The 13,089-nt window shown below is 41.7% G+C and overlaps 1 protein-coding gene across 1 annotated transcript in view; it reads right to left on the bottom strand.

Annotated features, from left to right (window-relative positions):
• The window catches only part of LOC140493877 (uncharacterized), a 183,018-nt gene that overhangs the window by 143,196 nt on the left and 26,733 nt on the right, over window positions 1-13,089 (bottom strand). Inside the window, exons 6-9 of the mRNA XM_072592871.1 lie at window positions 11,895-12,111; window positions 1,215-1,340; window positions 377-494; window positions 151-289 (exon numbers count right to left, since the gene is read on the bottom strand). Of these exons, the coding sequence (XP_072448972.1) occupies window positions 151-289; window positions 377-494; window positions 1,215-1,340; window positions 11,895-12,111 (600 nt within the window). The remainder of the gene's footprint in view (window positions 1-150; window positions 290-376; window positions 495-1,214; window positions 1,341-11,894; window positions 12,112-13,089) is intronic.

A 13,089-nucleotide genomic window follows, 5' to 3' on the forward strand; every position in this document is an offset into this window, starting at 1 on the left:
CATTAATTATTTCAATGGCTACTTCTACAATAAAGTCCACCAGGACCTGGGGACTAATCAATTCGCAGTTCAAACATGTACGCAGCAAAAAATTACTATTCAAATGTTGTTGACATGTAACAAAAATAAAAATTTATAACATCTTTTTACCTTAGAAAGAATGTAATAGCAGTCACCGTGAAATGTGTATTTCATGCCATCAAAAGTGGAGACATGTGCTCCTCCCTCAAATGAGCAGACACCTGGACATGGTAGATTTTTGCACAGCCATTTACCTCCGTCACAGAGACTTAAATGACAAGGAAGACCAATTTAGTGTGTTTATTCAAACCTAAATGGAATTTTTTTACAGAAGCTGAATTCATGCTGACTATACCATTCTTCACATTCTGTTGAAATCAGAGCGCCTGGATCATAATGTTTGCCCTTTATTGTACATTTACACTCCTTCACACTAATGCATCCAGTGCCAGAGTAGTCATCAAGCACCGTTCCTGAAAAATATGAAGCATATCTATAATTATTCCTGTGTACTTCTAATCATTTTGAACAGCGGTCTCATGTGCTTACGCAGTTATGATCTTCTAGCTGAAGGTGGTTGCAAAGATTTCAGCCTTGGTTTTGGCAATGATGTGCTGGACTCACCCACATTAACCTTCAGGTCACATGCTGTGATGCGGTGATTATATTATTAACATGCCTCTTCAAGGCATACTGACATACTGACTGTGAGATATTATACAACAGGATCAACATGTAAATGGTTAATACTCAAGGTTACACAATGCAGTTTGTTGCAGAAGTTACCAACTCATACCAAATATTTACCATCCCATACAATGGAGAATACAAATGATAGCCCTATAAAAGTCAGAATTCCTAAGCAAGGCATCTAAATGTGAACCCCCAATTTAGATATTCTATGCCAACTGTGGACCAGTTGAAAGCTCAGTAATTAAATTTAGATCCACCACTTTTTTCTGTGTTTTCCTGCCAGCTGTTACCTGCCAAGGGTCAATATTTTACACATACTCCAAGGTGATTAGTTTCTTTCTCCCAGAAACCAGTTTCAAAATAGATTACCTGCTTACAAGTTTGAGTATTATTTTTCCCACATTACTGATTCAACAATTAAGTTTGCTGTAGGATTCTTTGTGATGGAGGAAAGTAGGGAGAAACAGATCATTTATTTGAAGACACTGTAAATTGCCTACCTGATGGACAGAAGCAGCCATCCATGTAGTGCTCCTCACACAAACTGCTTGTGTCGAGATGAGAACAACTGTTCATACAGGGAGAGCCACTTTCCTTATAGATCATGTTTAAAGGACATTTCTTTGCTGTAAAATAGCATATACAGAATGAATAAAGGGACAAACAGATATATATTGAATGTAGTCCCTGTAAAATGAATTCAACTGGAATCTTTTAAAGCCCAACTTCTGCAGTAACCTATTGGGTATAGAAATCTCAAGAAAATGTTCTCAATATATACAGAGAAAAGTAATACAAACACCAATGTTTCTTTTGATGGTTGCTTGTTGCATCATGCATGTCAGCCATCAATCACTTATCTACAAGGTCACTTTTTACATCTACACATTCTAATCTCTTACTATTTAAGAAATACTCTTCACATCTGGTTCTCCTACCAAGCGAATAGTCTCCACATGATAGAACATAGAGCAGTACAGCACAATACAGGCCCTTCAGCCCTCAGTGGTACGCTAACCTTTGACTCTACTCTAAGATCAAACTAACCTACATACCCTACATTTTACTTTCATCTATGTGCCTATCCAAAAGTGGCTTAAATATATCTGATTCTATTACCACTGCTGCAGTGCATTCCACGAACCTACCTCTGACACTTCCCTGAACCTTTTTCCAATCACATTAAAATGTTGGTCCCCCTCGTAATTGCAGTTTCTGTCCTGGACAAAAGTTTCTGGCTATCCACTCTATCTATGCTTCTCATCATCTTGTACACCTCCATTAAGTCACCTCTCATCCTTCTTCTGTCCAATGAGAAAAGCCCTAGCTCTCTCAACCTTTGTTCATAACACACGCTTACCAGTCCAGGCAGCATCATGGTAAATCTCTTCTGCACTCTCTCTAAAGCTTCCACACCTTTCCAACCATGAGGCGATCAGAAGTGAATACAGAAGTCCAAGTGCGGTCTAACCAGGGCTTTATATAGCTGCTCTTAAGCTCAATCCCCAAGCTAATGAAAGCCTTCTTAACAATCCTATCAACTTGGATGGCAACTTTGAGGAATCAATAGACATGTACCCCAAGATCCCTCTATTCCTCCACACAGCCAAGAATCCTGCCTTTAACGCTGTATTCTGCATTCAAATTCAACATTCAAAAATTAATTACTTCACACTTTTCCCAGGTTGAACTCCATTTGCCACTTCTCAGCCCAGCTCTGCATCCCGTCACTGTCCTGTTGCAACCGACAACTGCCCTCCACACTGTCCACAACTCCACCAACCTTCGAGTCATCGGCAAACTTATTAACCCACTCTTTCACTACCTCAACTAAGTCATTTATAAGAATCACAAAGAACAAAGATCTCAGAGCAGATCCCTGCAGAACACAATTGCTCACTGAGCTCCAGGCTGAATACTTTCTGTCAATTACCACCCTGTGTCTTCGATGGTCCAGCCAATTCTGTTCAGCCAGATTTCCCTGTATCCCAATGCCTCTTTACTTTCTGAATGAAACTACCACAGGGAACCTTATCAAATGCCTTGCTAAAATCCATATATGCCACAGCCACTGCTCTGCCTTCATCAATGTGTTTTGTCACATTCTCAAAGAATTCAATAAGGCTTGTGAGGCATGACCTGCCCCTCACAAAGCTATGTTAACTATCTGTAATCAAGCTCTACTTTTCCAAATAATCATAAATCCTGTCTCTCAGATTCCCCTCAAACAATTTTCCCACCACTGATATAAAACTGACTGATTTGTAATTCCCAGGGTTATCTATATTCCCTTTCTTAAACAAGGGAATACCATTTGCCACCGTCCAATCATCTGGTACTACTCCAATGGGCAGTGAGGATGCAAAGATCATCGCGAAAGGCACAGCAATCTCTTCCCTCGCTTCCTGTAAAAACTTTGGATATATCCTACCTGGCTCAGGGGACTTAACATCTTCATGTTTTTAAAAATTTCCAGCATATCCTCCTTCTTAACAATAAGCTATTCAAGTGTATCAGCCTGTTTCATGCTGTCCTCACAAATGGCAAGGTCCCTCTCACTAGTAAATACTGAAGCACAGTATTCATTAAGGACCTCCCCAACCTCCTCTGACTCAAAACACAAGGTACCTCCACTATCCCTGATTGGCCCTACTGACACACTGGCCATCCTCTTGACCCTCACTTAAGTATAGAACCCCTTGGAGTTTTCCTTAATTCTCTCTGTTAAGACTTTATCAAGCCCCCTTCTAGCTCTTCTAAATCTATTCTTCATTTCCTTCCTGGCTACCATGTAACCCTCTAGACTCCTGTCTGATCCTTGCTTCCTCAACCTTAAGTGAGCTCCCTTCTTCCTCTTGACTAGATGTTCCACATCTCTTGTCATCCAAGGAGTGGGGGGTGCGTGGAATGGGAGCCAGCAGTGGTAGTAGAGTCAGATACATTAGGGACATCTAAGCAACTCTTAGATAGGCATGTGGATGATAGTAGAGTGTAGGATATGGAGGTTAGTTTGATCTTAGAGTTGGATAAATGGTTGGCATAATATTGAGGGCCAAAGGGGCCTGTCCTATGCTATACTGTTCTATGTTCCATATTACTTCCTTCACCCTTCCATCCCCTCCACGTCTCATTGGGACAAACCTATCCAGCACTCACAGCAAGTACTCCCTCAACAACATTTCTGTTGTGCATTTTCCTGAAAATATCTGTTCCCAATTTATGTTCCGTAGTGCCTAATAGCATTAGAATTCATTCTCCCCCAATTATATACGTTCCCATACCATCTGCTCCTATCCCTGTCCAAGACTATATAAAGATCAGGGAGTTATGATCACTATCACCGAAATGCTCTCCCACCAAGAGATACCTGACCTAGTTCGTTGACAAACACCAAATCTACTATGGCCTCCCCTCCAGTTGGCCTATCTACATATTGAGTCACGAGTCCTTCTTGGACACACCTGACAAAGTCTGCTCCGACCAAACTGTTTGCACTAAGGAGGTTCCAATCTATATGAGGGAAGTTGAAGTCACCCATGACAAGAAACCCATTACTTTTGCACTTTGCCAAGATCTGCCTCCCAATCTGCTCCTCCGTGTCTCTGTTGCAATTGCAGGCTCTATAGAAAACTCCCAATAAAGTGACTGCTCCTTTTCTGGTTCTGACTTCCACTTATACTGACTCAGTAGACAAACCCTCCTCAATAACTTCCCTTTCTGCAATTGTGATACTATCCCTGATTAGCAATGCCACTCCCCGACCTCTTTTACCTCCCTCCCTATTCCTTTTGAAACATCTAAAGCCTGGAAGATCCAACAAGCATTCCTGCCCCTGTGATATCCAAGTCTCTGTAATGGCCACAACATCTTGACTCTTTGTACATATCCATGCTCTAAGTTCATCATTCTTATTCTTCATACATCTTGCATTAAAATAGACACATTTCAATCCACCACATTGATTGCAACTTTGCCCTCAAGATTAGAATAGTGCTGGAAAAGCATAGCAGGCCAGGCAGCATCTGAGGAGCAGGTAAATTGGCATTTTGGGCAAATGCCCTTCATCAGGAATGAGCCTGATGAAGGGCTTTTGACCAAAACATTGATTTTCCTGCTCCTTGAATGCTGTCTGACCGGCTGTACGTTTCCAGCACTACTCTACTCTTGACTCTAATCTCCACCATCTGCAGTACCCACTTTGCCCCATCAACTGTCTGTCCTTCCTCATAGATTCTCTGCCCACTGTATCTGCCTGTTTACCACTATCCCATCCTTTGATCCATAGCTCCTGTTCCCATCCCCCCGCCAAACTAGTTTAAACCCGAACGAAGAGCTCTAGCAAACATCCTACCCAGGATATTGGTGTCCCTCCAGTTCAGGTGCAGCCTGTCCTCCATGTACAGGTCCCACCTTCCCCAGAAGGTATCCCAATGATTCACACATCTGAAGCCTTCCCTCCACCAGTTTTGCAGCCATGTGTTCAGCTGCACCCGGTCTCTGTTCCTGGCCTCACTAACCCGTGGCACCTATGGTAGCAGTCCTGAGATTACTACTGTGCTCATCCTGCCTTTTAACTTCCAACCAACTCCCTATATTCACTTTTCAGGTCACCATACCTTTCTGCTGATCACCTTCCCCCTTGAGAATCCTGTAGACTTGATTTGAGGCATCCCTGACCCTGGCATCCGGGAGGCAACATACCATTATATTCTATCTACCATGTTCTTGCCTATTCACTAAGTTTCCCAATTCTTCCTGAAGCTATTTTCTGTCTTCTTGCCAAGGCATCAAGCAGAAGGCCAAGAGGAGAGTTGAGGAGAATTCTTTTCACTCACAGGATGGAGGGAATTTAGAAGTCATCTCCTGAAAAGGGTGGAACATAGCCTCGCTAGAACACAGCCTGAAGTAACTGAAATACCACTCTGGACTGACGAGAACACATTCCTGGACTGACTAGAACAAACTCCCAGACTGACTAGAAGGTACCGGCAGAATAATTGGAACACAACACCAGACTGTCTGGAACACAGCCCCGGAGTGACTGGAATACATTTCCCAGACTATTAGGAACATAGCCCTGGAATGACAGGAACACACCACCTGGACTATCTGGAATACAGGTCTGGAGTTGGAGTGGAGGACACCCCAAACTGACTTGAACACCCCCCCGCCCCACTGACTAGAATACACCACCTACCCTGGTCTGACTGGTGCACACCCTTGGACTGACTAAAACACACCCCCCTGGACTGACTAGAACACACCCATCTGTACTGACGAGAACACACTGACCAGAACACACACCCCTTGACTGAATAGAACACACCCGTCTGGACCAACAAAAACATACTGGTCACAGACTGACTAGAATACACTCCTGGACTAACTAGAAGGCACCCCTTGACTAACTGGAACACATCTCGTAATGTCTGGAACACACTCCCCAGACAGACAGTAACACAGCCCCGGATTGATTCGAACATAGTCCTGGACTGATTGGAGTTTAATTAAGATAAATGTGGGATGTTGCATTTTGGTAAAGCAAATCAAGGCAGTACTTATATACTTAATGGTAAGCCCTGGGGAGTGTTGCTGAACAAAGAGATCTTGGGCTTCAATTCATGGTTCCTTGAAGGTGGAGTTGTAAATTGACAGGGTAGTGAAGAAGGTGTTTGGTATGTTTGCCTTTATTAGTCAGTGCATTGAGTGTAGAAGTTTTGAGGTCACATTGCCGCTGCACAGGACATTGATTAGACCACTTTTGGAATTCTACATTCAATTCTGGTCTCCCTCCTATTGGAAAAATTGTGTAAAACTTGAAAGGGTTCAGGAAAGATTCACAAGGATCTTGCCAGGGTTGGAGGACTTGAGCTGTAGGAAAACGCTGAATAGCTGGGTCTATTTTTCCTGGAGCATCGGAGACTAAGGGGTGATCTTATAGAGGTTCATAAAATCATGAGGGCATGAGGAATAGCCAAGGTCTTTTCCCCAGGATGGCAGAATCCAGAACTAGAGGGCTTAGGTTTAAGGTGAGAGGGGAAAGATTTAAAAGGGACTTAAGGGGCAATTTTTTCATGCAGGGAGTTGTAGGTATATAGAATGAGCTGCCAGAAGAAGTGGTGGAGGCTGGTACAATTAAGCATTTAGAAGGCATCTGTATGAATACATGATTAGGGATCACATCACAGCTGTGCTGAGAGAGGACACACCAGATGGATCGTGCAGTGAGGCATTATGGGTGGAGCTCTGGAATAGGAAGGGTGAAATCACAATGTTGGGAGTTTTCTGTAGATGTCCTAACAGCCCATGGGACAGAGAGGAGCAGATATGTACTCAGATACTGGAAAGGTATGGACAAAGCAGAGTAGTTGTGTTGGGTGACTTCAATTTTCCTCTTATTGACTGGGACTCCCTTAGAGCCAGGGGCTCAAACGGAGAGCAGTTTGTTAGATGTGTCCAGGAGGGTGTGTTGAGACAGTATGTTGACAATCCAACCAGAGAGGAGGCCATACTAGACTTGGTATTAGGGAATGAGGCAACACAGGTGATCGATGTTTCAGTAGGAGAGCATTTTGGACTTAATGACCATAATTCCATAAGATTTTGAGTAGCCATATATAAGGACAAGAGTGGCCCTTGGGTGAGGATACTAAAAGCTAAGTACATCCAAATTAGACAGTTACTGGAGAATATGGATTGGGAGGAGTTATTTGAGGGCAAATTTACAGCTGGCACGTGGCAGGCTTCTAAAGTTCAGTTGTTTAAAGTGTAGGATATGCACGTCGCTGCAAAACTGAAAGAGGAATGACAGGATTCAGGAACCATGGATGACAAAGGAAATTGTAAGCTTAGTCAAAAGGAAGCATACAATAGGTCTAGGCATTTACAAACTGACAAAGTCCTTGAGGAGTATTGAGAAATTAGGAAGAACTTATATGCGGAATTAGGAAGGTTAAAAGGGGCCATGAAATATCTTTAGCAAACAGGGTCAAGGAGAATCCCAAGGCTTTTTATGCTTAGATTAGAAGAAAGAGGGTAGCAAGGGAAAGAGTAGGTCCACTCAAGGACAAAGGAGGGAAGTTATGTGTGGAGCCACAGGAAGTGGGAGAGATCCGTAATGAGTGATTTGCATTAGTATTCACGAAGGAGAAGAATATAACTGATGTTGAGACCAGAGATGAGTGTGTGAATACTTCAGAGAATATCAGTATATTGAAGGAGGGAGTTTTGGGTATCCTAAGTTGCATTACGGTAGACAAGGCCCCAGGGCCAAATGGGATCTATCCCAGGTTACTGCGAGAGGCAAGGGAAGAAATAGCTGTGGCATTAGCAGATATCTTCACATCCTTTTTGACCACAGGCGAGGTTCCAGAGGATTGGAGAATAGCCAATGTTGTTCTCTTGTTTAAGAAATGAAGCAGGGATAATCCAGGAAATTATAGGTCTGTGAGCCTGACTTCTATGGTTGGGAAGCTCCTCGAGAAGATACTGAGGGAAAAGATACATGGACATTTAAAAGAAAATTGACTACTTAGTGACAAGCAGCATGGTTTTGTATGGGGAAGGTCATGTCACACCAACCTGATTGGATTTTTTGAAGTGGTGACAAAGATAATTAATGAAGGAAGAGCTGTGGATATAGTTTATGTGGACTTCAGTAAGGCATTTGATAAAGTCCCAAATGGCAGATTGGTACAAAAACTAAAATGACATGGGATTCTGGATGGGTCATGGAAGACAGATAGTAGCAGTGGAAGGTTGTTTTTCAGAATGGAGTAACTCGTGGTGTTCCACAGGCATCAGTCTTAGGTCCTCTTTGTTTGTAGAATACATAAATGATCTGGGGGAAAATGTAGATGGTCTGATTAGTAAATTTGCAGATGACACTAAGACTGGTGGAGTTGCTGAAAGTGCTGATGGTTGTGAAAGGACAAAAGGATATAGGTAGATTGGTGACTTGGGCACAGAAATGGCAGATGAAGTTGAATCCAAACATATGCATTTTGGAGATGAAATTTAGATGTGAATTATTCTGTAAATGGCAGGACCATTAGGAGCATTAACATACAGACAGATCTGGACATGCAGGTCCACAGTTCTGTAAAAGCAGCCAAGGTGGGTAAGAAGGCATATGGCATGCTTGCCTTCATTGACCAAGGCATGGAGTACAAGAGTTGGCAAAACATGTTGCAGCTATATAAAACCCATATTAGGGCTGCATTTGGAGTTTGTGTGCAGTTTTGATTGCCACATGACCAGAAGGATGTGGAAACTTTGGAGAGAGTGCAGAGAAGATTCATTGGGATGTTGACTGGTCTTGAGGGCATTGGCTATGAGGAAAGGTTAAAAAGTCTGGGATTGTTTTCACTGGAAAGTGGGCAGCTGAGAGGAGACCTGATAGACATCTACAAAATTATGAGAAGCATAGATAGAGTGGATAGTCAGAGGCTTTTTCCCAGGGTTGAAGTTTCAATTATAAGGGGGCACAGGTTCAAGGCGAGAAGGGAAAAGTTTAGAACATAGAACAGTGCAGCACAGTACAGGCCCCAACAGCCCATGATGATGTGCCAAGCACTTATCTTAATCTAAGATCAACCTAACCTATACACCCCTCAATTTACTGCCATCCACATGCTTGTCCAGCAGTCGCTTAAATGTCCCGAGTATCTCTGACTCTACAATCACCGCTCGCAGTGCATTCCACCAACCACCACTCTCTGCATAAAGAACCTGCCTCTGACACCTCCTGTATACCTCCCTCCAATCACCTTAAAATTATGACCCCTTGTGACAACCATTTCTGCCCTGGGGAAAAGTATCTGGCTATCTACTCTATCTATGCCTCTCATTACCTTGTACACCTATATTAAGTCACCACTCTTCCTTCTTCTCTCCTCTTTCTACGGTGAAAAGCCCTAGCTTACTCAACCTTTCCTCATAAGACAAACTCTCCAATCCAGGCAGCATCCTGGTAAATTTCCTTTGCACTCTGCCTTTGCACTCTGAGGCAACCAGAATTGGATATTCAAAGTGTGGTCTACCCAGGGTTTTAAACAATTGCAGCAAAACCTCTCCACTCTTAAACTCAATCCCCCTGATAATAAGAGTCAAAACACCATACACCTTCTTAACAACACTATCGTCTTGGGCGGCAACTTTGAGGGATCTTTGTACTTGGACCCCAAGTTCTCACTGTTCCTCCACACTGCCAAGAATCCTGTCTTTAAAGCTGTTTTAACATTCAAATTTGACCTTCCAAAATGAATCACTTTAATTAAGGGAGATGTATGTGGCAGGGTTTTCACGCAGTGTGTGGTAGGAGCCTGGAATGCACTGCCAGAAGAGGTGCTGGAAGCAGGTATGTTGGCGACATTTAAGAGGCATCTAGATGGTTACGTGAATAAGAGAGAATGGAGGGCTATGGACTGAATAAGGGAAGAAGGTTTCTTTTTATTTTAGTTAGGGCATGATAATCAGCATGGGTTTGGAGGGCCAAAGGGCCTGTTTCTGTGCTGTAATTCTCTTTTGCTTTTCTTCTTTTACGATTAGGGGTATATGGGTCAAATGCTGGCAAATGGGACTGAATTAACTTAGGATATCAGGTCTGAACCTATGACTGGAACACACTACCCAGACTGTCTGGAACATACCCACCAGATGGATTGGAACACAGCCCCAGAGTGACTGGAATATACTTCCAACTGACTGGATCACACCCTCCCAGACTGACTGGACTGGAGCACACCCCCAGAGTGACTGGAATACATCCTCGACCAACTTGTGCTTTATCTTCTTTACAGTTTCTGCAATTCTGCCTTAAATGGCATTTCGTAATCTGCTCTAAACCATGCCCTTCAGCTTGAATCTGCTTCCTGTTTGCTAGAGAACAGGATAAATTGCTTCAACTAGACAAGTCAATCTACTGGAGAAATGAGAGGACTAGTGACTTCTGGCATCATTTTCAAATGTGTTGTGAGGTTAAATTCAGTGAGTTGTGTTAATAGTTAGATACAAATGCATTCAGAGAGGATTCTTGCTACATACCGGCAAAACTGTCAAACCATCAATTGAAGGGGAAGAACTTAATTGCTGATGTTTATCAAGACTACAAGTATCTGATTTTTTTTATGCTTGGCCAATCAATTATATCGACCTGCCCTACTTCTTACCATGGCAGAAATTGGAAAATTCCATCCATTGTCTCTAGAATCAGTGGTGACGTGAAGAAATATTATTTTAGACTGAAAGTTAATGTGGTCTAGAATGCATTACCAGAAAGGATGATGGAAATAAATTTAATTTTAACGCCAAAGAAGAATTGGATAAATACTTGAAGGGAAAGTAATATGTTGGGCTACAGAAAAATAAACGGGGAAATGGAACTAATTAGGCTTTTAGCTCTTTCAAAACTAAGATGAACAGAATGTGAGCTATATAATTCCATGATTCTATGAAATGACAAATTAGAAATTAGGGTTGAAGCTGTATGCAAAGCTGAGGAATTTCCCCATTACCAATTTTGTTCTCTTGTATAAATGTGGTTTGAAACAGGGTGCTCCACAGTTAAGACCTCAGTTTGTAATTCTAGTGAAAAATTTGATGTGTGTATAAAAATTTGTTTGTTTGACCAATCTATGATAAAAACATCTTCCTGTGCCAGCTAACATCTTCCCAAAATATATTTAACTTAGTTGAATTTGAACTCCAAATATTTACATGGAAATGAGTTGCTGAAAAGTGCTAAGCCTTGGTATTCTAATCTATTATTTTAAACTTTGTTTGGCAAATGTTATTTGACTATGAAATATAAGGCTTTATGGAAGAGGAATAGATCTTCAACTCCAACAGCCACTGTCTGTTTGTCAAACTCAGTTACTTGATTGTCACCATATTTCCCTCAATTTTTCTTCATAAATATAAATAAAAACTGTTTGTATATTCACAATGGTGATGAGAACATAGAACAGACCCCATACTCCCTTTTGAGCATGATTCTTTGCTGGGATAGCTGATTTACACAATTAACTACGTAGTACCTTTTTGTGCTTTTCATACTAGGTTTGCTTTCTGGGTCTTCTTTGGATATGCTTTCATACTTCGAAAATCTTAATATTTAATATTCCCCTCCTTTGTTGACCACAATGAGCAATTTTCTTACTTCAACTTTATGCTATACTTACGGCAAAATGTCTCTGTCCTCCAGTTTTCTGGTTTCCCACCAGCATGGGAGCATTGCCTGGAATATTCAGAGACTGTGCTACACAAGCAGAATGAATCTAAGACTTTAGTGCAGGTGCACATGTCTTGTATGCAGGCCTGTATATAATGTTCGATATTTAAGCGGGACTTGCAATCTGCAAATGAGTTTTTTGAAAGGAGATTTTCACAAGCTTCTCTCTGAAAAACATTAGTGTAATATATCGAACTCTGTTTCCTGAAAAATGCAGCAGTTACATAAAAAAGTGTACATAGACATTTGAATTATTGAATATGTGCATGAGTGTATAAATTTATGAATGTAAGTATAAATGAGATGTGAAAGTAGACATAAATTGTAGTGTAAAGGATTAATATGAATAAGTATGCAAACATAAATACAGAACAACCTCAGTTATCTGAACATCAATTATCCGGATTTCGCGTTATCTGAACAATATTTCAAGGTCCCGTTATCCATTATCCAAACAATCAGTTCTCTGAGCAATCAGTTATCCGAACAAGATACTCCCCGCCCGTCTCGTTCAGATAATTGAAGTTGTTCTATATGTGTTTGTTTGTTCTTGTGCTTGTTTATGGTCACATTTTTTAAAAAAACTCATTAAGATTTTATGGATACACATTTTCTTAAGTTTAAGATTTTACTCTTCCAGCCCCAAAAGACGATGTTTCAAGATAGAAGCACTCATTGAGATGCCAGCAGCTTTCTTTGCGTGTAAGCCCAGATAGTGTGAGTTATTTAACAATTTTATCAGGCATTTGAATTGAACTTATTTATTGTCTAGGCCAACATTTACATAGAGGTGTACAATTCCTTGTAAAATGGGGTGGCCCAATGGCTAGCACTGCTACCTAACAGTGCCAGAGATCTGGGTTCAATTCCACACTTGGGTGGCTGTGCAGAGTTGCATGTTTTCCCTGTGTTTGCTTGGGTTTTATCCAGGTGCTCTGGTTTCCTCACTCAGTCCAAATATATGCAAGGTAGGTGAATAAGCCATGCTAAATTGCCCATAGTATCCAGGGTTATGCAGGCTAGGTGGATTAGCCATGGGGAATGCATGGTGATAGGGTAGTGGGTGGATCTGGGTGGGATGCTCTCAGGGTGTTGGTGTTGGGCCAAATGGCTGCTTCCACACTGTAGGAATTCTATGATGTCAT

Source organism: Chiloscyllium punctatum, chromosome 22 (assembly GCF_047496795.1).
Source record: "Chiloscyllium punctatum isolate Juve2018m chromosome 22, sChiPun1.3, whole genome shotgun sequence".
NCBI classification, from domain to species: Eukaryota; Metazoa; Chordata; class Chondrichthyes; order Orectolobiformes; family Hemiscylliidae; genus Chiloscyllium; species Chiloscyllium punctatum.